General features: G+C 40.4%; 2 protein-coding genes across 5 annotated transcripts in view; both read right to left on the reverse strand.

The window, feature by feature from the left end:
- The window catches only part of LOC121960485 (retinal-specific phospholipid-transporting ATPase ABCA4-like), a 40,570-nt gene extending 38,860 nt beyond the window's left edge, over positions 1–1,710 (reverse strand). The window contains 3 exon segments of the mRNA XM_042510201.1: positions 983–1,122; positions 1,373–1,514; positions 1,629–1,710. Of these exon segments, the coding sequence (XP_042366135.1) occupies positions 983–1,122; positions 1,373–1,514; positions 1,629–1,710 (364 nt within the window).
- A 2,123-nt stretch (positions 1,711–3,833) lies between these two features.
- The window catches only part of arhgap29a (Rho GTPase activating protein 29a), a 40,937-nt gene continuing 20,055 nt past the window's right edge, over positions 3,834–24,715 (reverse strand). The window contains exons 1-21 of one of the 4 annotated variants that reach the window (XM_042510115.1): positions 23,097–23,284; positions 21,827–21,923; positions 20,579–20,651; positions 20,028–20,088; positions 19,381–19,527; positions 17,901–17,965; positions 17,711–17,821; positions 17,516–17,596; positions 16,204–16,386; positions 15,489–15,626; positions 15,164–15,354; positions 11,808–11,977; positions 11,256–11,384; positions 9,604–9,702; positions 9,127–9,290; positions 8,021–8,209; positions 7,412–7,549; positions 6,853–7,088; positions 6,448–6,748; positions 6,191–6,299; positions 3,834–5,761 (exon numbers count right to left, since the gene is read on the reverse strand). In XM_042510115.1, the coding sequence (XP_042366049.1) occupies positions 4,818–5,761; positions 6,191–6,299; positions 6,448–6,748; positions 6,853–7,088; positions 7,412–7,549; positions 8,021–8,209; positions 9,127–9,290; positions 9,604–9,702; positions 11,256–11,384; positions 11,808–11,977; positions 15,164–15,354; positions 15,489–15,626; positions 16,204–16,386; positions 17,516–17,596; positions 17,711–17,821; positions 17,901–17,965; positions 19,381–19,527; positions 20,028–20,088; positions 20,579–20,651; positions 21,827–21,923; positions 23,097–23,160 (3,690 nt within the window). In that variant the 5' untranslated portion in view covers positions 23,161–23,284 and the 3' untranslated portion in view covers positions 3,834–4,817. Of the gene's footprint in view, positions 5,762–6,190; positions 6,300–6,447; positions 6,749–6,852; positions 7,089–7,411; positions 7,550–8,020; positions 8,210–9,126; positions 9,291–9,603; positions 9,703–11,255; positions 11,385–11,807; positions 11,978–15,163; positions 15,355–15,488; positions 15,627–16,203; positions 16,387–17,515; positions 17,597–17,710; positions 17,822–17,900; positions 17,966–19,380; positions 19,528–20,027; positions 20,089–20,578; positions 20,652–21,826; positions 21,924–22,879; positions 23,285–24,715 lie in introns of those variants that run through there. The other 3 variants (XM_042510116.1, XM_042510113.1, XM_042510112.1) reach the window with 3 other exon arrangements.

Genomic DNA, 24,715 nt, shown 5'->3' on the forward strand with positions numbered 1-24,715 from the left:
CTTGCTTGCACATGAAATGCAAACGTCGACTCAAACATTTTCTGTTTGATATGTCCAGTCATGACGAGTAGATTACATAACATGGTTCTCAACATGATTCAATTTTCTGCCCCGAGGCTCATGGGAACTTCCATGGAATGTGGATCCGTATCTCTTTTCGCTCTGTTAGTCCATCTATGTATTTCTCCATGTGAGTGGCAGCATAGAGAACGTCCAGACGTAATAATTCACAGGCTGGAATGCACTCATTCCACTCCCATCATAAAGGTTTATTTGGCTGGGAAACACACTGTATAGATGTACATGTATATGTTGCCGTGAACAGACGTTGTTGTTTACATTGTGTCCCCTGAGATCAGCTCAGTGTTTAAATGTTGTCTTGCGGTAAGAAGAGCATGGACAGAGGGTGCGTGAAATGCTTTCCCACCAAATAAACAACACGGCGGTGGTGAAAGTAAGCAGCTTACGTTACGGGCCTTTCTTAAACCCATGTGATGTAATCCTGTTAGGCCACACAGATACACAGACAGACTGATGGGAAAATGTGTGAGAAATGACGTAGACATTGACGTGGTTTTTGACCAGATGACAGTTCCAGGTTAAAAATCATGGTCTAATGGTCTAATTCAAATATGTTAATGGTTGTTTTTGTACATTGAAACTGTCTTAAAAAAGAATGTACATGTGTGCACTGTTGTTTTTTATTGGCATGTTTAACAATGGGTGGGTTGTTGTGTTGGAATGTGATGCATTGTGATTAAGTGTCTCCAGCTCTGGAGACTGGATGGTTGTCTCCATCTTGTTGTGAAGCAAAAGGACTGACTGAACTTAGACTTTGTTGTGTTACCCACGTCAATACGTCAAACTTTTTTACTACTAAAAGACGACTGTATTCTGACAGTCAAATCTACTCTAGTGACATCGGGTTTGCCTCTGCAGACAGTGGATTTGCAGTATGTTGATGAAAGGCTGAAGCACTGACCTGAGACTTGTTCAGGATGGGTGCGCAGGGTGTCCATAAAGTTACTCATAGCATTCAGTTCCCTCCAAAGGCGATCGAGCTGCAGAAACTCTGGGTCACTAAAAAGAAGCTCCTGGGCATCCATGTAGAACCGAGCCAATCTGCGGAGCAAAGTGAATAACAAATCCCACAGATTTAGTCTTGTTGAACAGCAGATTAACAGCATACACAGGAGCAGAGGAGCGTGAACAGAATGACTATGTATAGATTTCAGAATTTTATGCTATGCCACATGTATGCACACACTGACGCTTTAATTTAATTACTTTCGCCTCAGATACAATGTTTCATAGAAATTCAACACCTCTGGCTTAAAATGACCTCCTTCTACCAGCCCAGGGTGATGCTTACATGGAGTTGTTGTAGTTGGACACCAGGCCAGGAGATTCACCACGGGTGGGGTATTGAAAACAAGGGTTGTTGGCATTACAGATGATTCCCTGGATCCATGGCAGGACCCCTGTGGAGGGCATGGCCTTGTTGGGGAAGTGGCCTGTGGTAGAGGAGATGCTGTTGGCTTTCATTGCTTCATACAAATATTTATGAACAAGATGAATTTCTTTCCCTGTGGATTGAAACGTTCTCTCGTGAGGCAGTGTTTACTTACATTCATGTTGACGGTAAAGTGGATTCACTCGTCTTAGCCACACCAGACCCATGAACAGCACAACAGGCCACATGATCTCCATGAAGAAACGCACCTGGTGGGAGAGCACAAAATACATTTTCTAATGCATTTTATTCTAAATGTTGTTTAAGGGCAGTGAGGGAGTCATTCAGATGTCATCCACATTGTTTGTTGTATAAAAGAATGTGCAAAAAAGTGGAGCTCTGCATAATATGTAGTATAAATATGCCTATCATTTATTGATTGATAAAGTAGGGCAATAGAGCAGTAGTTTGATTATGAATCTTCCATTTGTACTTTATGTTACTACTGAAGAATTATACTATGCTATGGGATATGATGAAATGCCACAAGACAAAACAAAACACAACTTTCAAAATGATATGAAAGAGTTCCTTGATCAATCTTACCAGAATATTCTGGTGATATTATACAAGATCTTTTCTTGGAATCTGATTTTTTACTTCCATCAATTTTACAAGTCAGCAACATTTCTAATGTCACTTTCATTTTTACGCCTGAAAGAGGCATCAAAAACAAAAAGTTGACTTTAAAAGGTAACGTGAAAGTTATTTCTATAGTTCATTATTTTACTTTTGCATTTTCAGTTAAATAGTTGATATCATCTGCAAAGAATGGGGGCATTTTAGCAACAAAATCCTCATAAAATGTGGGTTGTAATTGCTATATGAAAGGATTTTACCCTTTGTCTCCTGCGGATGGTCCAGTTCTTCCACAGCAGGAGTTTGACCTGTCTTCCTGCCCCCATGGTTCCTCTGTCTCACCCCCGCAGGGGCCGGCACCAGCCAACAAACCTGTACTCAACAAGTCCACAACACTCTCATGAGCTTAATGAAACTACCTCTACCTGTTTACAAAAACAGTTATAGTATAATTTGCATTTGGAAAGCTTAATATTGTGGATAAACTCCATAGAGGTGTCCATCCATTCATCCTGCGAGTACTCCATGTGAAGGCTAGCAATAGCTCTGTAATGAGGTTAATGAGCTCAAGACACTTCACATGGTCAGAGTAAAAAGAGACCTTTACAGTCTCTAAACATTCTCTCAGTACTATTCATGATTAAAGTCACCAACAAAAACTACTGAATAGTCCCAGTGCCTGTAACAAACTTTAATCTAGGTCAGTTACAGCTATCATCATGTGTTTTTATGGCTACCACATGAATAACTATAAGTACATGTACTAAATTCAAAAGCATGGCTATAGTTCAGACTGAAATATCACTTACCTCAGAAGAACGCTTGCACTGGAGAGTGATACCCACTACATGAAGCATAACACCAAATATTCTACCGAGTGCTCCTTGAGGTTGCTAACACAGCTAGAATCCAGACCTTGTGAATAGTTAAGCAGATTGATTTAATCTCCTTTCTCAGTGTTGGGAGACTGCGAACGCTCTCGTCTCTCTGCGGAGGCACACATGACCTAACCACCTGGCCTACGTTATAATCCTACCTCTGTTATAATCCCACAACTGGTAAAGAATGAATATGCAAATTTCAATTACAACTGAACGAAAATGAGCTTTTCTATACATTCACAGGCTGCCCAGTCAGCAGAAGGAAATGATGTTTCATACACATATCAATGTTTCCAAAGTCATGTAGTTTTGATTACACCTACACAAGCTGACTTTGTCATCAGGAGGTGAAGTGGATAGCGGGTGGCCTGAAACGGTGAAATGGCTGCCAACAACCAGACTTATGTTCAAGGCCAACAAACAACAAAACCGGTTGGTTTTTAGAAAGATGTGGCATTTTCAGTGGCGATGGTGCCAACAAAAGTGGGCAAATTAAGCTTAAACATGACCTTTTCTAACCATTACTGAAATAGATAACTGGAAACTTAAAGTTTCAACATATCCATTATATAATAGTACAAATGTTACATATACATGCTTAGCAGAAATGCACAATGCTAACATTTATTCTGGTGACTGGGTGACAACGTGTTCTACTTTGTAAAAGTCCAGCAGCTGATTGTATTATATGGATAAAGTTTTTCTTTGTATAAATAACACTCCATAACGTGTATTAAACGCATATAGTTTTTCTTTGTATAAATAACAATCCATAATGTGCAGTAATCATGAGTAAAATTCTTCTTTTTAAATGAAATTTTAACATATTGAAGTAGAAAAAAAAACAACCATCGTGGAAGTTGGAAGTTGGAAGTTGTCGGATATATTTTAATAAGTTACAAAAGGGTGTTTTCATGTACCTGTTCTTTTTTTATACTGAACTCTTCAACATTCTGTCAACCTTGTACATTACCATGAAAAACAGATACCATTTAAATAAATGCTGCTCTTCCTATTACTTACAAAGAACCTGTAAGGTTTAGGTTATTTATCAAACTAAGTCAGTTGTAAAAAGAATACAGCTTTGGCTATTAAGAAATGTTATATCAAAATAAGAAATAGAATGCCATTATACAATCCAGAGGCATTTCTAAAAGCTTTTCAGATCAGTGTAAGTTGACACCATACAAGTTCAACAGTAAAAAAAACAAGTGGATTTATACCCTTTGCAACTGCTGCTTCATAACATCAACAAACGCCAATGCAGAGACCCAGTACAGCATGTAACGAAGGTCAATATATTGCTTTATACACAAGTTATTAGCAAAATGATTAATTATAATCTAAATGTAACAGTTTAAAACATTCTGACTCACAGTAGGTAGAAACAGAAAAGATTTGTGTGAGAGTACTGATAAGTGCACCAAACTTTTTTTCAGTGTTGTGGCTACATGCACTATTGTAACAATTCAACAATTTTTCTTTTTTTTGGTATATAAACATACATGGTGAGCCTGTAAGAACTTGGTACAAAATATTCAAATAAAATGTAATTGCACAGTTTAAAAAAAAAAAAAAAAAAAAGAATTATAAATATTCTGACCAGGTGCCAGAGTGTATTGAGCAAGTGATTGGTAAATGGTGAATCATGTTAAAAATATATACAGCTTTTTTTAAGTGCATCTTGTTTGTCTTTTGAGGACAAAAGGTACATTTAATTGTCCATCTGGGAATTGTCTTTGCAGAGTCAATGCAGATGTTTTTTATTCTTTGTCTGATGGCACACACTGTTCACAGTCGAGCACTGTTTTTTTAAGATCTCTGATAGCCCATGACTCGCATGATCACACAAAGTGAGCCTCTCGATGTTCGACCTCTTGGAGGCGTCTGGGCCGTAGTCTCTGGTACACTGGTTTGGCCTGGTTTGGGCCCAGTTCCTCTGGGCTAGAGCTTGGAGACTGAGCCTGCTCGGCCTCATTGTCTTCCTCAAGAGGCTCATCTACAGACACCTCTATCTCAATCCCCAACTCCTCCTCTTCATCATCCTCATCCTCCTCATCATCTTCTTCCTCTGCACTGTTAGCTAATGCGCTGTTCTGCATCTCTTTAGCTTTGCTCCCTGACGGGGGCTTGTAGAAGGTCCCAGGTGGAGGCTGCAGAGTTCTGGGAGCCCTGAAAGCTGTTGTTACAAGGTTGTATTTGCTTACATTGTCCTCCCTTCTTAAAGTCCTGCTAGGTCGCACTGCGACAGTGTAAGGTCTGTTAGGGAAGGTGCCAATGTTACTCGCAGTAGTTCCGAGCGAGAAAGATGATGAGGATACGGGCACAGAAGTTGAAAAGTTGCTGGCGTCCGCTGCCGTACTCTCTGTGGACGAACTGGTCACAATTCTGACAGTTCTGGAAGTAACATCGTGCTTGTACTGTTTGTCCCAAGTTCTGCGTAATGTCTGGGTGTCAATAAATGTACTCCGGTAATGCGTGCCCACTCGCAATTTTGCACTCTCAGTTTCGTCCACCTCTTCAATGGACTGGTCGCAACTGCCTCCTCTCCTGTCGTCTTGGTCGGTGCTGTTCCGACTATTGTTCTCATCCACTTGGCCTCGGTTGAGTAACCGTTCAGCTGGCATGCTCGCCGGCCGGGAGGAGAGTTTGTTGCGAGGGTGTCGGAGCTGGACCCTGGCGACAGTGATATGCTGGGAACGACAGAGGCTGCTCTCACCAGATTTTGGGAGCTCTGGGACGCCTGATGACAAAATCCCATTGAAGGCCTCTGAGTCCACTTCATCAACTTTTAAAAAGGGATTAGCAAGAGGTTAAACATATATATCAAGTAAATTGAGGTGGACTTCTGAAATTATATAACATATATAGACTCAGGCTGTAACTAACAATGATATTCGTCAACCATTACGTGTTGATTATTTTGTTGATTTAGTGATTAGTTGTTGATGGCGTCCTCAAATGTCTTATTTTATTCACAACCCAAAGATATTTAGTTTAATGTCATGGTGTAAAGAAATGAGAAAATATCCACAAAATGACCCAAATCAATCAATTATCAAATTAGTGGGCGATTTTTTGATCAGTTAAACAGTCAATGACTGCAGCTCTAACATAGACAATATCCCGCAGCCTCCACACAGAGATCAAACCTCAGGAGCAAGATTGGTCAAATACTTATGCTTTATTGGCTACCTTGTTTTGTACCGATACTCACCAGGTTCAAAGTCGCTTCCGTCAAGGCTTGGCAGTGTCTCCTGAACCTCAGCCAATAAGTGGGAGGAAGGAATTATGGAGGAATGCCTCTTATACACCTTAGAGCTCTGCTGTAATGGTAAGACAGACAAGAACAGAGACAGAAAACACAGAGTCAATCACCTTTTAATGTTTTAATGACACAGGTTAAATCTTGCTCTGTGCCGTACCAATGAAAATATAAACTCGCAATAACAATAAAAACAAATTACTAATCACCTCCTTAATGTCTCCCAGCGACCTGGAGTGCCTGCTCAGCTGCTGCTCCTTCTCCTGGTGGGTGAGGCGGGTGGCATCAACGTCTGTAGGTGAGGTGCCACTCAGGGGACTGAGTGGGGTGTCAAAGATCATCTGGTAATGTCTGATCAGGAGCTCAACAATGAGTGCCTGATACGGATAATCCACCAGAGAGGAGAGGGAAACATCTGCGTCCGCCTGCCTCGGTTTGATCAGTGTTGGTCCGAAGATGATACCAAGGTTGCTCGCTGTCATCTTGTTCTCCTCTGACTGCTCTGTCACCCTGTAGAGGGGAAGGAATATTGTTTATAAATGTAAAAAGAAGTTAAAAAACCCATTTCCTGATGCCTTTAGCAGAAATGCGTTTCATAGATCATGTGACTGTACCGGTGCAGATGCTCTATAAGAAACTGCAGCGTCTTGTAATGAGCTGGCGGCAGCTGCCTCAGCAGGTCCTTGATTTTGAAGAGGACCCGGTTGAGATCCACGCTGACCTGTGCTGGGGTTACTGGGGTTGGACTGAGCCGCAGGGCCTCCAGTTCCTCCACAATGATCCTCTGGCTCTCCTTGGCCAGACCGATGAAGTCGTTATAATAGCGGAACAGGATGAGTGGCTCAGGAAGCTGCAGAGGAAAGTATGAGGGGAAAAAAAGAAGCAGAAAAAACAAATGTAACAAGGAAGTTAATAATAAACAGAGACAACTGAAATGGAAAGTAAAATAGACAAGTGGGACAGAAATGAAAATATGATTAGCCACTAGCGGATGAGAGGTAAGAGTTATGTACCAAAAATAAACAAAGACAAATAAATACCACTGCAGGGTTTTGTTTTGCAGCACACACTTTAAACCATCTTGTGTCCTTATTTAGATGAGCCTCTTTGCAGGTGTGAGTAAATTTATAATACCCCATGCTAGATCAGGATAAGGTCTGAAAAGCAGCCCACCTGTCTCAAGTAGAGTTTGAGTACGTTGCTTATGTCGTGGGGATAAAGGTCAGAGAGCTCCACCAAATCCTTGCCATTCTCAAAAGCCTGGCACAACTTTTCGACCCGAGACTTGGCACCGTTCACGCGGTAGATTCCCTTCACGGCACAAAAACAAAATGCATTCAACACAGGAAAATGAGATGCAATTTTTAGGAACACTGTGGCAATCTGCATGAAAATTGTCCTGAGGAATATTAACTGGATATGCCGAAGACATAGAAACATCATGCAGTATATGCATTTACAGCAAATGCATGCAAACTTTAAGTTGAAGAATACAATGTGGGTCAAAGAATTAGACAAAATATTTTGACTTGAGGATGAATTATATTTACAACAAAACATTTTCTATTCAGTTTTAACATGAAGGCTTATCAGCACTCACTTCTGGTGCCATGAATGTGCTTGCAAAAGATAACTAGCACATCTTTATTTCTTAGAAAATAACATTTATTTAGAGACTTAAGAGTAATTCCCACAAAGCAGTCGTCTTGACCGTCTACATTTGAATAGCAGGTAAACAGTCAGTGAGGAAAGCAAATATCTCTCATATTTGATTGATAATACCTTGATGTTGAGGGCCCTGTTCTCAATTTCTGATGTACACTTCCGTATGATGAAGGGGATGCCATCCTGGCTGTTTTTAGCCGCCTGTGTGAAGTCGATGCCAAAGAGGTGGAGCCTCCCCTGGAGCTTCTTATGGCCACACTGGATGGCCAGGGTTTCCAGACACTTCTTATGGCAGGCTAATGAACACTGCAAACAGTTTGAAAAGTATCTCTGTTATGAAAGCGATGGAGTTGAATATTTTTATTACACTGATGAAAGGCATAGATCGAAATAGAAGTGATGGGACTGAACATTTTGAACATTAGAGTAGCAACAGGATGACACAAGGATAAAGGTTAAGTTAATAGCAATCAATCTTCAGTTGAAGCTGCATGTTTATGGAGACAAATAGACACCATGTTTCTACATCCCCCCCGTCTAAAGCAAATCCATTCAAGCTGTTTCAGGTTGTTTACAGCTTGGGCACAAATATTTGCACTCAAAACTATTTTTAAGTTGTGAGTTACTTCTTAAAACTAAGACCAAAAGGCCAACCAGGAAAGCTTCGTGTTTGGTACTCCCTTGAACAAATGCCATGGAATGATTCCAGTACACATTTCATATTATTTGTCTTATCAATGTGTCTGCCACTATTACATAACCCATCTTAGAAACAGCTTTCCTGTAACCGTTTTGTTTTTGTCCTGTCTTCAGTGTTTCTAATAAATATAGAGAGAACTGGATCTAAAATAAACAGGGGTGATGGGGGCGACTCCTCGGAAGATGAACAAAAGGTCTTCAGTTTCCACGGCCCGTTCCCCGACTGAGACCAGTTGGTGGATTCGGTCTCTGAGGAGAGTCCGTGGCCAGTTTAAACTTTTCCCTTTATTCAAAGGTTTTGATGAGGGACGAGGCGGTCTTTCTCTTTTGTTTTTGTTTGATTTTTGCTCACCATGAGCGATAAAGACGCCATTGTGAAACTTTGGCAATGTTCTCCTTGAACTTGAAATACTCTGAATGCTTTGGACTCACTACATTTAATGAAAGTCTAAAAGGAGGCTCACAGTTGGCGTTTTGTTCCATTAGTCCTAAAACTAAATAAAAAGAAAAGAAACCAAGGTTACCTCCTCGCACTCTGCTCCGTGAAACACCACCAGGCTGTCGCACTCACGACACTTGGATGGCGCTCGGAGCTTCCTCAACTTGTGGGTTTGAGCAGCCTTGGACATCTGGGTGTTTCGAAAGGGACCTGGAGAGCTGGCTGTTTCGATTACCATCTCAGATAGGCCTGCAGAGTGAACGGAGAGAAAGAAGAAATTAAGGACAAGCAGCATCAAAAGAAGTCATGTTCTTTTCTTCTTGTATATGCTAGAGGGACCTGCCCGGAAACAGGGTCATTCTCAGATAATACATATTAACAGAGAAAATGCAGCTACAGCAGTAAACAAAATGCAACTGACAATCCCCCCAAAAAACTACATTTATTGAAATAATGTCGCATAAATAAAATAATACCATACAAAAACAAACAGACCAAATAAACACAGAAAATACAGAGAAAAAATGTATCATACAGTGTGGCTTTCTTGGGTTTGACTCACCGTTATCAGAGGGTGAAGGAGGCTCTCTCTCATCCAGATCATCAGCAGACGACATGGTGCCAGTGGAGGGGGTTCTGGGTAATCTCCTCTTAAAGTCTCCTGAACGGTAAAACAGAACACAACAGTAAGTCCACATTTTCGCAGTTACATTACATCACTTCTGCTCCACTCTCCATTTTTCTCTCAGTCCTTGGCCCTGGACTGTGACAACTTCCTAAATTTAAAAGCACCAAATGATAGAGTGTGGTCAACTTCATGTTGATGATAAACAAATTGACAGTAGGGGATTGGCAGTGATTTACACCTCTCTTGTGTGGACAAGTATTTCCAATAGGCCCCATTTTTAGCTTGTCAGGGGTGAACTCCCACACCGTCGTTTACACTTTGGGGGTTGAATGGATCATTGGGGTCAAGTGGGGGGCAATCTACCATCCTCCCCCAGCCAAAAGCAGTCATTCTAACTCATTAACTATAAAAACCTTGTATTGAAAGTTAAGCAAGAAAGATTTAATATAATGTATGGGTATGATATGTCCTTAGGCTGACAACAGAACCTTTGTCACTGTTAAATGTTAGTTATTGAAGAGGACATAGTGTATTTTTCAGTGTTTTCAGCTGTATCACTCTACATGAACTGATTGATTTAAAAGGAAATCTTATCTGCAAACACTTAGAGGAGACTGGCTATATCCAGATGTTTCCGGAAGCTTATCTGTACAAGGACATTACACTGTGTAACATATGTATCATGTTGTCATTTTACTGGAATTTCTAACTTCAATACAATACCAGCAAAAAAATAAAAAATAAAATGATATTCCATACCATCTTCAGTACCACAGGGAAAATTAGTCAGAAATTGTGAAAATTTAAAATGTGTTATAAAGAGATAAATATGACAAGGCTATGACATGAAAACAAATTTTCTTAAATTTTTCAGTACGTAGAGAACAGAACAATGGCATTAGCAAACATTAACAATAAGAGAGCGCGAAAGTGCAGCTAGTACTGGTGTATCGAAACAATTTTAACATATGCACTGTTTCTGAGCAACAAAAGTCATGTCTTTGCATGTGTTGTAGACTAACAGAGTTGCACAATGTTCAACAGAGGAGCAACACTGTCAGTGGTTGCTAAGCAACACCATTTTGAGATAACACACCAACAAAGTTGGGTGAACATCAAGTTCAATGGGAAAAATGTTTGCAGGACCCAGGGGCTTTTAAGACAGTCAGCGCTGAGGAATGCCCCTCCTTTTTTATCTGCTTTGTGTGATTTCTCTGTCAGTGACACAAGACTGATACATTGTATGTGATATTTGGAGCTGAGTGTTATGTAACTGTGGTAAACCGAAGGATTTGGCTCTCTTGGTTAGGCAGTAAAATTAAAAGCTTGACAGGAAGTACATGTATTTATTATTTTTTTAACAGCTTTTTGACAGATTTATGCAGAAGATTAAAGTTGTTATACAACGCTCCTCAAAAGATTACAGCCAATAATCTGATGGTGACAGGCTGCAAATGAATGAATTAATAAGGAACCTGCCCATTTAAAAAACCTGAGAAAAAAAGGTTTTCATCTAGTTTTTCTCTTGGGGGAAAAAAAAGCTACATTAAACTTTAGATAGGCAAGGTACGCCTTAACAATCATACCTGGGCTTGCCGTGGGGGAATCCATGGAGCGGGACTCACTGCTCCCTCCAGCACTCTCTGAATCACTGCACATCCCTCCACCCTGGCTGGCCGAGGCCCAGGGACGAAATGAAGCCTGAATCCGTAGTGCTGGATAAAAACATATCACAACATTGAAAGACAAAATGAGGCTTACTACGGTTATCTTTTCACCTCAACAGCGGAGCCCATAAATCAGTGATGCACCTATTCGCCCAGTGCTGCCTAAAAAGATCTGGGTGGATTCAACATGTGTGTATGGGAAAAACAAAACAAAGGGAGAAAGATTCTGTTATCTTCAGCCTTTACACACATCATATTCAGGAGTTTTGCACACTTTTCACAAAGCAAACTGTCTTTTATGTGGCTGCACTGTATTTTGGTCTCAAGGGACAAAAGGTAAAAAAAAAATGTATTATCTGTGTGCATACAATGAAATCTCTTGACCAAATCATCACTACAGACACTTCCTTAGAGATTACACATCATTATATTGAGAGCAAGAGCTAATATGCTGAGTGTAAAGCTGCGTACCTTGGATGTCAGTGCTGCTGTTGGAGCGCCTTTCTGCAATCCTGGCATGCTGGGCAGAGATGGGACTTTCCACTTCATCTGCACCAAGGAGTTCAGAGGTCACAGATGCATGTGACAGGTTACTGTGGGACGAGTGGCTGCCTGTCAGCAAGCGCTTGTTGAAAGGCAACCTAGGGAGGAAAATTTTAGAATGAAAACAGTGACGATGTTGATATACTCACAGTGCCTTCAAGGACTGAGGTTCAAGCAAGATGCATTTTGTGCATAAAGTGTAGTTGAAACAGTCAGTATTTTTACATGTACAGTTAAACCATGCTATGGTTATTACTTAAATAGGTCATTTAATTGGACTACAGTTCTCGTCCCAGTATACAAGCAAATTATTTTATTGACAGAAGGTGGGTCATGGAAGGTGGAAATATGCCCCCTTTCAGCTAGCTGCTATTGAACCTTCTTCTGGTTGACCTGCTACATCACATTACGCTTCTTTTGGTAACTTTGTCTTGTTTTTCTTTTTCTTCTTTTGTATTTCCCTGCTTTCTTTTATGAATTTATGCTGTTTGGCTTCCGGGTCAAAGCCCGGTGTGGGGACTATGGAACATGCGCAGAACGCCTAGGCCAGTTCAGGTCCGTATACACAAAAGAGTAAATCCTCTAAAGGTCATCTAAAACAACAGTGTATCATTTTCATGGGACACTAAAAATAAACATCACTGTAATAGATATCTTTAAGGCAGGATAAAGATTTTACTGCAGGTACTCCAGACTGACCGTCAGGAGTAACTGGCAGTTTGATTTAAGCTGATATCCTTGTTTTTTATAACCAAAATTAGCACATTTATGGGGTTAACTCACAAAAACCCTCTACAAAAGTGTTGCATTACTTTCTCTTTGCTAGGAGACATATATGCCTTTCTGTTTTTTTCCTAGTGTGTCCATGTCACAAAACAAAAAAAAAACAGCATGGAAAACATTACAGTGGTTCCATCTTTCTGTATATCTGTTACTTAATGAGCCTCTCTTTTTAACACGGTGCAAACTAATTTGGAATAAACTTTGAGCTCTCCTTGGATGGAGATGGACAGAATTTATGGCTGAGATGACAAAAAGTTACAAATGGTCCTGCTGGAAATGGGGCGAAAAATTAGCATGTCCGCCTGGGTATTGTGTTTCCACTGCCATTTGAAGCTGGAGCTGATAAATACCTACGAGTGCTGTGGGGTCATTTGTCCTGTGAATAAATGCTGATTGTAACCTTTCCCACTAAAGACAAAAGCCAGATATTAGTGGGTTTTGGTCCAGTGGGAAAGGAGCCTTTAAAAACAGAGTTTTTGTTGAAATACTATTTGTGTTCTGGTAAAATATTACTAATCACAGGAATTTATTTAAGTCAAGTTAATTTTATCTATCAAGCTCAAAATGAAAAAAAAAGTGTCTGAGGGGTTTTTACAATAAATACAGCAACAACAAACTCTCCAACTCCAACAAAATCTGGAAAAGGTTAAACTCCTGACAATTACACCCTATAACAAGGAAAAAAGGAGAAATCTGAAGAACAACAAAGCACTTTACTTCCATTCAGCTCTAATTTGGTCCTGTTTCTCTAGCTATGTTAAATTTTAATGACTTTTACAGTCAATTACAACATTTCTTTCTACAGACAGTTCCAAATGAGATCTATCTGTACTTGGGATACTGCAGTAGATTTCAAGTAAATTTCCTAATTCCATCACTAATCAAAAAATTCCTGAATAATCTTGATATCCCGAGATCAGCCCCACCCTATCATCAAAGACAGCAGTTAATTACAGTTTAACGTGATTAACTGATAGGCTTGTCAATGGCCGGTGTGCAGTCCAGGTCAACCATTGTTCACTGAAGTACTCTAATGTATCTCACAATATAGAGAATGTAGGTCAGGCGGCTAAATTTAACCTTTTGAAGACCAGTGGATACACGTGAACAAGTGTGTGTCTAAGTTTCATTTCCTCTCTGTCCCGAGCCGAATTCTTTTGATCAGAGAGGTCAGAGTTGGGGGTGTGGGGGGAGAAAACTAAGAACAAAGCACTCTCTTTTTCATCTGTGTGTGTGTGACCACAAACCAGTGTCAACAAAACTCTTTAAAAGGGGTAAAGGTTAAAACTAACATTTTTTTTAACCAAAGCTTGTAAGAACTGGTTACAAATAATTACCCAAATGTTAAATTTACTCTGAGACATGTTTATGGTGCAAAAGCTACTGAAAAACTTCACAGAGGTTTAGTGAAACTGATGGCGAGCCCACCGCCCCAGCTCCTCTCTCCCGTGACCACAGTCATTTCCGCAGGAAGCCTGGCCAACCCAATTGTTTTACGCTTTCCAAAACAAGCTTCCCCACTCAATCTCTCCACCTCTCACCACAACAGATCTACAGCACCACAGACTATCGCAGACACTCAGTTTCCCTGTGTTTACGACCACTTGTTTACCATAAATAAACATTCACGCTCCCAGAGAATCCTATGATGGACCACTTTATCAGTCTTACAAAAATAACTCAGTCATTTCCTTGATAAGATCTGACAATGTTAACATAAATACTGATAACCAAGGGGCTGGTTAAATTTAGACGCAATCCTCAATAGTAGTCAGTATTTTTGAACCAGGACCCTGTTTACTCATGTTTCAAAGTAAGTTATGAAGACACCAATTTTTGCAATTGGTCTGGTATTGAGAGAGAGCACAGCAGGGGCAGCAGTTAAACAGGCTGCAATGTAATTCCTATGGGCAATTCAAGCCCATTAAAAGTACTTGTTTTTACCATTGACAGGCTCAGATTGTTATTATGAATGTCTGACATCATGATCCGGTCTGTGAGTAATCAAGTCTTGCTTAAGGAGATGTCTTGTTCTGAAATCTCACAAAGTTTTCCACCTTGTCGAAATCAGCTAATGCTTCAGCCATGACACTGAAGACCTTTCAGATAACAGTGAGCTTTCTGTACCCCAACACAACAAACTCTTAGAAGCACTCCTCTCCCCAGCTGTCACTAATGTTTCTGACTGATGCTTTCCTGCTTTAAGTCACCTCTTATGAAATTTCTGAAGAAGACCCTGTGCTGAGTGTCAAGTTGGTCATCCTAGGACCAGGGAATGGTAAGGGGAAAAATGCTTAATTTCTCTGTCGGGTCCCTTCTGTAATGCTGTCACTCTGTTTCACCACTGGGACTGCAGTGGTCTCTCTTAAAACAATTTTAAAAAATTAAAAAGTTGTCTCTAGTGGTCACTTAGTTACAAAGGGGCTCCAGGTTGACGCTCCAACAGTAACACAAGACATTGAACCCATATGTTTCTTAGTAGCAGTGTCTTGATGTCTCACCCTGTGTTTTGTGTGACAGCCGAATCAAACGAATGGGACTCCAGACGAGGCACATCAGTGGGTAGACTCCTGACAAAGTCGATATAGCGCTGGCCCGGCTCGTACAGTTTGGCATTTTCACACAGACTCTGGTGGTTGACTGGGAGAGACACAACCTGGGCCTGCTGGAGCTGGAACCAATTGACCGTCACCTGAAATGAGGGACAAACGATATCAACCTGTGTATCAGGCACTGAGTGCCTCCTCATCAGTCTGCCCAGAATGGAGTGTGTTATTTCTGTTATTCAAGCTGATCTGAATTTTAAAATAAACATGATAAACTTACAGCCTTGAGGGTGAGGTCACACTGAGAGACCATCTCTCGGAGCTGAGTGATGATCTCACTCTTGGTGTTGGCAAGATCGACCCTCTTGTCCGCAACATCAACCTGACATGCTTTGCAGTGCTCCCTGGCCTCCTCAGCCTGCCAACACAAGGGAGACAAATCATTTAAATTCTCAAATCTCTGAATGTCATTTACCGGTGTGAGTCACACAGTCCAAAGTTGATAAACAAAGATTCTCATTGGCTCAGACTTGGGACTGAACTGCCATTTTTAGTGTCACTGGAGAGAAATTCCCTAAAATCCCTAAAATCTGCCTTTCCACCTTTTTTGTCTCTCTGTAACAATAATCGAATCCAATAAAAGCTGACAAACTACTGTAAACAGGGGTATGTGAGGAGTACTTGGGTTCTTATTTTTCTGACAAATGGATCTACAAAGTACTAGATGTTTTTTATATTCCATTAGTCAGTCGTCTTGTTTACAACAACTACTCTATTAGTAAAATGGATTTTTAAAAAGGCAAACAATGATACTTAAAGTTAAAAATGATAATAAAAAGTATGTGAAATCAAATAATTAAAACCAACTTTAACAAACAAAAAGTCAATGAATCTGAATTTTTTTTTTTAAAAGTCTAAACTGAATTCAGGCTGTGTGGACATCTACAATGTACCACAATGAAAGAGCCACAGGCCCATCGGAGGAGGTGCTGTACCTTCTGCAGAGCCTCCTCCTCCAGCCTCCGCCTCTTCTCTAGCTGTTTCACAGCCGCTGCTCCTCCACCTCCTCCGATCTGCTCCTCCTCCAGCCGGCTGGTGGACACCTTGGCCTTCTCATACTCCTCCTGCCGCTGAGCCTGCAGCAGCCGGGCCTTCCTAAGAGCACTGTCTGCCTCGTTCTGGAGATGCAAACATGAGAAGTTAATACACCAACAAACAAACAATAACATACACTGCATATACAGTATGTGCAAAGATAGGTTTGACATGTGCAAATGGTGCAACATCATGCATCTAACCACTTAAATGAAAAGTACAAGTCAAGCAATGATAACCAAAGCTAAAGCAAAAAATAAAGCTTTTAAGTAGGGCTGTCAGTGTTAATGCATGAATCATGATGCAATAAGGGTCCATAATTAACAGCTTAATTTTTTTTCAAATCGCATTTATCGCTGGCCAACATTCCCATTTTTATGAAACCAATGACGCCATGCTAGCTTCTCAGTAAAGGGGCGGAGTAACGCTCCAAACTTAGGCTAAATGTTGATGATTGAAAAAATGGCATTGCCATCTCACAGGGCTGTGTTGACCTATGACCTCAAGATATCTGAATAAAAACTGGTCCTGTGGGTACCCATGAGTCTCCCCTTTCACAGACATGTCCACTCTATGCTAGTCCTAATTATTTCTTTGCTGTCATTTGATTCCTATTCAAGACAACTCGGTAAGAATTGCTTTAATCTGTCAATATGGAAAATGCAAAATATGCAAAATAAAAGAATTGAAAACGTGATTAAAAAATACCAACTATAGAAATTCTGCAACTAATCACGATTTAAAAAATCAATCATTTGACAGCCCTAATTTTACGTTAATGGTTAACTGTAATCATTATGTACAGTAACAACCATTACCAAACCAAACAGGACCAGATCAATGCAATTCAGACAGTATTACAAACAAAATTAATGTTCAATGACTTTTTATTTTGTGGGAATTTTACTAGAGGTTCTTAACATTAAAACTAATTAAAAGCAATAATGTAGAAATGACTAATCCCGCTCTGTAATAAGAGTTATTAACTTAGTAAATGGTGCTTATTCTGTCACAGATGGAAGAGACTGATTGTCCCTGCAGGCTGCACGACTACATGACAAAACAAAGCATTTGTTTGCATGCATATATTAGGCTTTGGCATTTCAAGAGCATCCTTGGACCGAGGCCTCGGGTCAGTGAATCATCTTTAGATTCTGTGTGCGTTTGTGTGTGGCCCTCGACAGAATGCAGCCTTTATGGCAATCAACTCACCATTTTCTTTTGCTCTCTCTGCCACTGCTCCTTGACCTCTTTTCGGAGTTTGTCCAGCTCATTCTTTCTGGACAGGAGAGGCTGGAAAGAAACACGTAAGCCCCCACACACAACACACACACACACAGTCAGTAAGTCCTCGTTTCCATTGTACAACCAAAGTCCCAGTTCAGAAAGTGTGTGTTGTTGGATTACCTGCATAAATTTGTTGCTTTGGAGTACTGCTGTGGTGTGAAGTACCAGCTGGCTGTATTCAGTGTCATTTTTGAATGCAGTCATGTAGATCTCACGGAAAGGCATAAATTCCTAAAATGAGAAGGAGAAAGTCTTGATGTCAATCCCAAACAGCTAAAACATTGTGATGTCAACTGCAACGTCTACTCACCTGTTGACTTGCAAGCGTCTTGGCAGATTCGGCCATTTTGGCGTAACTTTTTGCACACTCAATATCTGCAAAGAGACCAAAGCAAAGTTCTGTTTAATTAAGTTTCACACATACAGTGCTCTCTACAGGCCTTCAAGTTATCATTTACGTGCATGCATAAATTTGCTTTGTGCTGAGGTTATTGTTGAATCTTGCTGAAAAACAACTACCGAAAAAATATATTAAAGCGTGTTCTGATTAAATCCCACAATGTCCTTGAGTCATGAGACAAATCTATATAATTAATCAGTAAACAAAGCATTAACCCAAGTGGATGTGTTAAACAAACAGCATGTATGTTTGCCTGATAACAAAATGTACTGTACTGACTGAGTGCTTTGTGTCAATGTGTTGACAGACCAAATGACTAAGTATTAGACTGAAACCATTCATTAAACCGCAGTGGTGAACAAAGGTTCACACACTGCACGCTCAACCTTGAGCCAGGATAAGACTTTATTGTTTTTAAGCCCAGCTCAGGTGATTGAGAAAAGAATTCTCAGGAAATTGGCCCCCTAATTAATCTCCCCCCACATTTATGGCTCTAGCTAAAATGCTGTGTTTAGACATTGTGTCTAAGCGCAAGCATTTTTAGCCACCTGTCTCTGCAAGGAGCAAATAATAATAAAAAAAATCTGGAAAGTAGTCCTATTTTAAATTAAAAAAGGCTTAAAAAAATCTAAAACGAATAAGAGACAATAAAACTAATAAAAATAGCAATCAGGAAAATGAATAAATACACAAAATATGTTTTGTTTTTTCCTACATTGATCTAAAAGTGAGTATTTCTCTTAATTTTAAACTCCAATCTCCAAATCAGTCAAAATTAAAATTCTCCTCCATTCAGAAATGACCTCCACTGTGCAGAAGCATGTTTGTGTAATTTGACACTGAAAGGTTGCTTTCAAATTCACCAGCTTAAGGTAGAAAGTCTTTGTTCTCACCTTAAATCTGCATTTAACTCGTGTACATATGAGCAGGATTTTGCAACATCACAGTAAGCTGTTGTTGAACAGTTAAATAAGCCAAATGTCAAGTAGCTTTCTCTTATAACAATGTAGGTAGTTTGTTTCAATAAGCTATAGGCAAATTTACCTTATCTTTCCCTGCATGTTCTTTGATACAGAAATTTTCAGAATTTTAAACCAGGTAACTGAAGGCAATTGTTAAAGAAAATCTCAATATCTTTGTTATAATTAATCAAAATATAAAACCTCTATTGCTGTCATGTTTATAGTGCTGCTTTTTATGTGCATGACATGCGCATGAAAAAATCTCAAAGATTCCCTGACATCACGACCCAGACTGTGTAATGAAGCACTACAGTTAAGTACATGTTTCAGCACACACACACGACAGCTGACTTTTGTCATGTCAGCGTGATAGGTGCTATTTATCTACTGTCTCCCCAAGATGTCAGAACTGCTTTGCCCCCACTCACCCATACTGAGACGCTTCTCCACCCACGCCAGCAGCTCTTTGGTGTACTTGGACCAGGCCTTGGCATAGAGCAGCGCTGACTCAACCCCGCTGTCCTGACGCTGCAGTGTCCTGTCCACCTCCTCTGCCCGAACTGGCGGAGACGGCCCTGTGAAAAACACCGCACCCCCATGAGTTGTAACTCTGGGCTTAAACATGACCGCAACACCCAACCCCCATGCAACATGCCTACCACCACTGCTGGACATGCTACATGTGAGTTTGGGATGCAACATCTGTGACAGTGAGTCAGTGAGAAAAGCCCACACTGACCTTGGGTGAGCACGAATCAGGCTAATACCATTTGAGGATAAGTCATACCGACAGCAGACTGACTGCTGGATGTATTAATAAGTGGTTAACGAGGCCGGTCATCCAGAGTTTAGAGCTAGTTGTGCTCTTACCCAAGATAACCCCACAACACGGCAATAACAGTGACATAAGCCCAAGCAACGCCAGAGCCCAGAGTAATAAAGCAGGAAAAGTAGATAAGCTTAAAATTGATTTATAAGCTTTTTTCCAACAAATATGCCAGGATAACTTTCCCCCCACACATTCACATAGCAGCACCAGAGTACAGTAGCTGTGTGTTACAGAGATCTGTCTTACCTGGCGGATCATCTTTCTCGGGACCGGATCCTCCAGATTCCACAGAGAGGTTCTCAAAAGACTGAAAAACAGACAGATGAAAACAAGAAAAAAAAATTCTACAATGAGGGCGGATGAATTTCCCACTCAAAGCACAGTACGCTATGCTAACACACTTAAAACAAGGCTTATCAGAGCCTTGACTTCCTCCTCAGAGCTGTTCTGAAATGTACAGCAGGAAAACAACAATACATAGCATCAATTCATCATTTGCAGAGACCATTTCGGGAACATGCGTCAACAGCCAGCCCTCACTTAACCCCTGAACTTTGCTTTTATATCTTTTGCACGGCAATCCAGTGGCAGTAGGCCACATCCTGGTGTCCATGGGGCAGTGAATGAACTTAAGATAAATGTTTCTTTGGAGTGGGAGCCATATGAAAACACTCTTATTAGCTGTTCATTTTTTGATGCTCTGGTAGGTGATTATGTCACTTGTGCTGAATTAATTACACCAATTGAGTGTGATGTGTTGACAGAACTATAAAACACAGACATTGTTCTTTGCTTACCCTGCTTCTCTTAGTCAGGGGGAGCCCCAACACTGATCCATTCTCTACATCTCCCATAAGGAAGTCAGACACTCTGGAGGAAAACAGAAACACAAATCAATAAGTTGAGTTGAGAAACTCTTAATAGAAAACAAAAACGGAAATTAGTTTGTTTTAGTTGAGAGAGATACTCCAGTGGTCTAAATAGATGCAGCAGAGGCTGGCTGACCCTAGCGCTGGTCAAGCTACAAAAACATGGGATCCTACAGTTCCCATAATGCACCTAAATTTTGTTTTTCACTAGATGTTCCCTGCCTTTTAAGTGTCCACTTTTTTTCCAACTCTCCCAGTTTGTAATGCAAAACTTCTGCAAGTTTGCAACCTCAAGTCTGCAAGTTTTAAGCCCAATCTGACATGACATCATTAGGGTTATTTTTTGAAACTTTGTAAAATGCCATTGTAAAATAAGTGGAAAGCCCCTTTAAAGGCTTTGCGAGTAGGCTTTAACAACATCGAGCATGGAGGCTCCAAAACTGACATTCTCCAGTGGTCCAAGTGTGCAGGAGAACAATGGTGGCTGACACGAAAAAACACGAATGGCCCTATCTAGAGCCAGTGTTTTGTTTGTCTCATCTGGGCTACTGTAGAAACAAGGCGGACTAAAGTGAAAAAGGACCCACTCCGTATGTAGATACAAACAGCTCATTCTAAGGTAGCAAAAACACAGCGATTCTTGTTTTCAGGTGATTAGAAACTAATGAAAACATAGAAAACATATTATACACCACTTCCGCTGCTAGATGTCCCTGAATCCTACACACTTAACCTTTAATGTTGGTTTGAAAAAAAAAACTTAAGCCAAGTATTTACACAGAAATATTTGTAGTGCTTTACTTGTTAAAGGAAGAATTCAAGAATTTCCAAACTTTGGATCAATAACGTACATCTGTCTACAATCTAGTTTTATCTTTGTCCATATTATCTTCATACTATTTCATGACTATTGTTTATTATGTATGCTTAAATGTTAACAGTTTTTCTGCCTTGCACTAGATTGTTCCAAATGTGCTGTATAAACCCCATCAGATGATGTATATTAATCATTAATCATCAGTCTCAGAATCGAAAGGGAAAACAAACATTTGAAAAAAACTGCTGTTAAACAAAAATAGCATCCACATCTTGTCTGCAGTTTGGTGGAGTAAGAAAAGCCCACAGAAGTGAAATGAGCCATGGGAATTGCAATCACAGTTATGACATTGTACTTACACATTGCCAAAGGTGAACGCCAATGTGTCAATAGCAGTGTAGATCTCTCCGAACAGCTTCTGTTTGTTCTCTTCGTTCACCTCCTTAAAGTTCACCCCTGTCAAAGTGTGAATAAAGAGGAGTGAGTCGAGGTTTAGTACCTAAAAACCCTGCATTCTTAAGACACCCCGCATTGGCACCGTTGATATAGCTGTGTTTAAGGTATGAATCTCATGGCATGATTCATCATCCTGTGTGTGACGTCAAGCAAGGGGTCAAAGAAAATCTCTTTTGAGTCATGATCTGCTCTTCAAATCACACAGCTTCATATCTCAAATCTGCAGACATTTTAAAAAACGAAAGATCCCTCAGAGACATCCCAAAACAACTTTGTACCTTAAATCAGAAAAGATAAGCAAGCACTGCCAGTGTATATATTTGGCTGTAATCTGGAGAGGCAGTAGTTTCCTGCTGTGAGTCTAAACATGCTGATGACTGAGGACAGAATGAGGAAAAAAACACCAGTGTAAATTCGGCTGTAATCAGTCTTCACAATAAACTTCCTGTTCGGACTGAGCAGAAAAAAAATAAACTAGGAGAGAGATGCTCAGAAAATGAGCCCAAACACCAAGCGATAAATCAGTGATCTCTCTGACCGCTCCACTGCCTCCATGATTTCCTCAGTCTTTCCTTTCCATTAGAACAATGGAGATTTCTAGAGTTCAAGCACTCACAGAGCAGACATTTTACATAGAAAACACGCTGTCTTTGACTGTCTTCCTTTAGCTTAACTGAGACTGAAAGTCTATCTTGTCTTTATAACAGAAGTAGAAATATAAAAACACGGAAAGATCTCAAGCTGGGAAAAGCTCACTATAAAACATATCTGGAACATTTTCTCAAATCTTCAAGTAGTATCCGTACTTAATCCTAATTCTTAAGCCAGGTCCTTGAAAGTTGAAGAGCACCCACGTACCAACGCTATAATGCTACAATGCTTCCTTAGTAGCTTTTGCGCATTCCATCCAGATGTTTTGGAAACAGATGTAACTGGAAATTCTACCAAATACCCACCTCAAAACATTCATCAGTATTTCTCCTGTTCAGCAGAAATAAGCTGTCTTGATCATGACGGTAACCACAACTTCCAGGTTATTTTTATGTCCAAATGCCTTAAACATGTGCCGAACAAGTTACTTTTCTTTAGGGGACTCCAATACTATGTTCCTCTATCACATAAAAGAAATAAATCCAATGTAAAAAAAAAAAAAAAAACTTCTCTCAGACTCACAGGAAGTGGTAAGATTGTGTCGCAAGAGTGCAAAAGAAGGATTTCGATGGGGTCCAATGTCCATGGGGCACCCTGGGAGCCTCTTCCAACCCCAGGCCAGCTACTGTAGCCACCACCATTCAAAGCACCACATCTCTCTTGTGCGGTTACATCTCCTCCTCTTCTGTCCAACCCCTACCCCCAACAGGACATCCTGAGGCTTGCTGGAATACAATGCCAGTACTCGCTCAGGCCCCAACCAGTGGTCCAAACGTGGAAGTTACATCATCGGGGAAAAATGGTATTGTTTCAGTGGAAAAGCACAACACTCTCGAAACACTCATCATCTGCAAAGTCTTGCGCACAATTTAGGTCTAGGACGAACCTTTGCTCCAATAAAGAATAATGGGAAGGTTGTCGTGAAGTGGCATGCGACAGGATATGAAGTGTCACAGGATGGAGTAAGTGGCATAACTCTTTATGAGCTACTATTTGATCGAGTAGTGAGGTCCACCGTAGATTTCTATTAGGCAGAAATGCAACATCTATGCGAAAAAAATATAATATTAATCAAACAATACACATTTGATCTTTTTTCTAAAATTAAAATCGTGACAGAAAAAACATAACTTCCTGATCACACATCACACCTCCATAAATAGAAGCAAAACTATATTTTACATCTTTATGGTGTGTAACATTTCCAGCTTTGAGGTTTGGTAGTAAAAATATTAGTGTGTACAGCTGATAGCACACTGTCTCTGTGTTAGTGTCAATGAGTGAGCAGGTCTGGCCACCTAGTGGCAGAAAAGTCGTTATAGCATGCTTCACTGCACATTATGAAGTGACTAGGTAATTACAGCTACTGTAAGTGTTAAACCTGTTAAAATGATTTGTATCACAGGCACACGTTCAGTTAAAGCACTAACACTGGCGTTGTTTATCCAGTTGCTATCAATATTAAAATTCTTAATCTACAACCTTTAGAATCCTTCCGCCAATTAAAGCAATATAACAATGAGACTAAGTCAAAGGCTTCCACAGACTGTGTATTCATCCGTCAAACCCAGCGCTTCCTTATTGAAAAGGTCTGACTCTGTGCAGTTTTGTTGTACATCAACATGTTTGAATGACACAAATATAGTCAAGTTACTGCACGAAAGATGATGCATGCAGCTAATGGCTGTTTGGCATACAAACCTGCACACACCCATGTGTGTATGGACTTATTCCAAATATTTCAGGAAAGGTGAGCTCTATCTGTATTAAGACAGAGACTCTTCAGGCTTTGTTCACTTCAACATGTCACCCTTCCTTATTAAGTGAAAGCTTTTTCAAAAAGCAACACAGCCCCGCCAGTGCCCCTCTTTGCAATGCAAATTGAGACAAGGTATACCCAGGGGATTCTTGTGTGGCGGCCAAGTTAAGAATTGACCTGCATGCCAGATCATAATCTCAGAGAATGAGGGATTGAATAGGATTCCTCAGTGTAGTTCCCTCTGGACTGGCAAACAAAGCACAAAGGACACCCGCTTCCCCCTGCCTCTTGAATCAGGTATCTGACTCCAAAATATTATTTTCTTACTCTCTGTATGGGGTTTGAAACTCATGCTGCTGCATTCTAAGCACTCGAGTGACTT

The sequence above is a fragment of the Plectropomus leopardus genome, chromosome 21, assembly GCF_008729295.1.
Source record: "Plectropomus leopardus isolate mb chromosome 21, YSFRI_Pleo_2.0, whole genome shotgun sequence".
NCBI classification, from domain to species: domain Eukaryota; kingdom Metazoa; phylum Chordata; class Actinopteri; order Perciformes; family Serranidae; genus Plectropomus; species Plectropomus leopardus.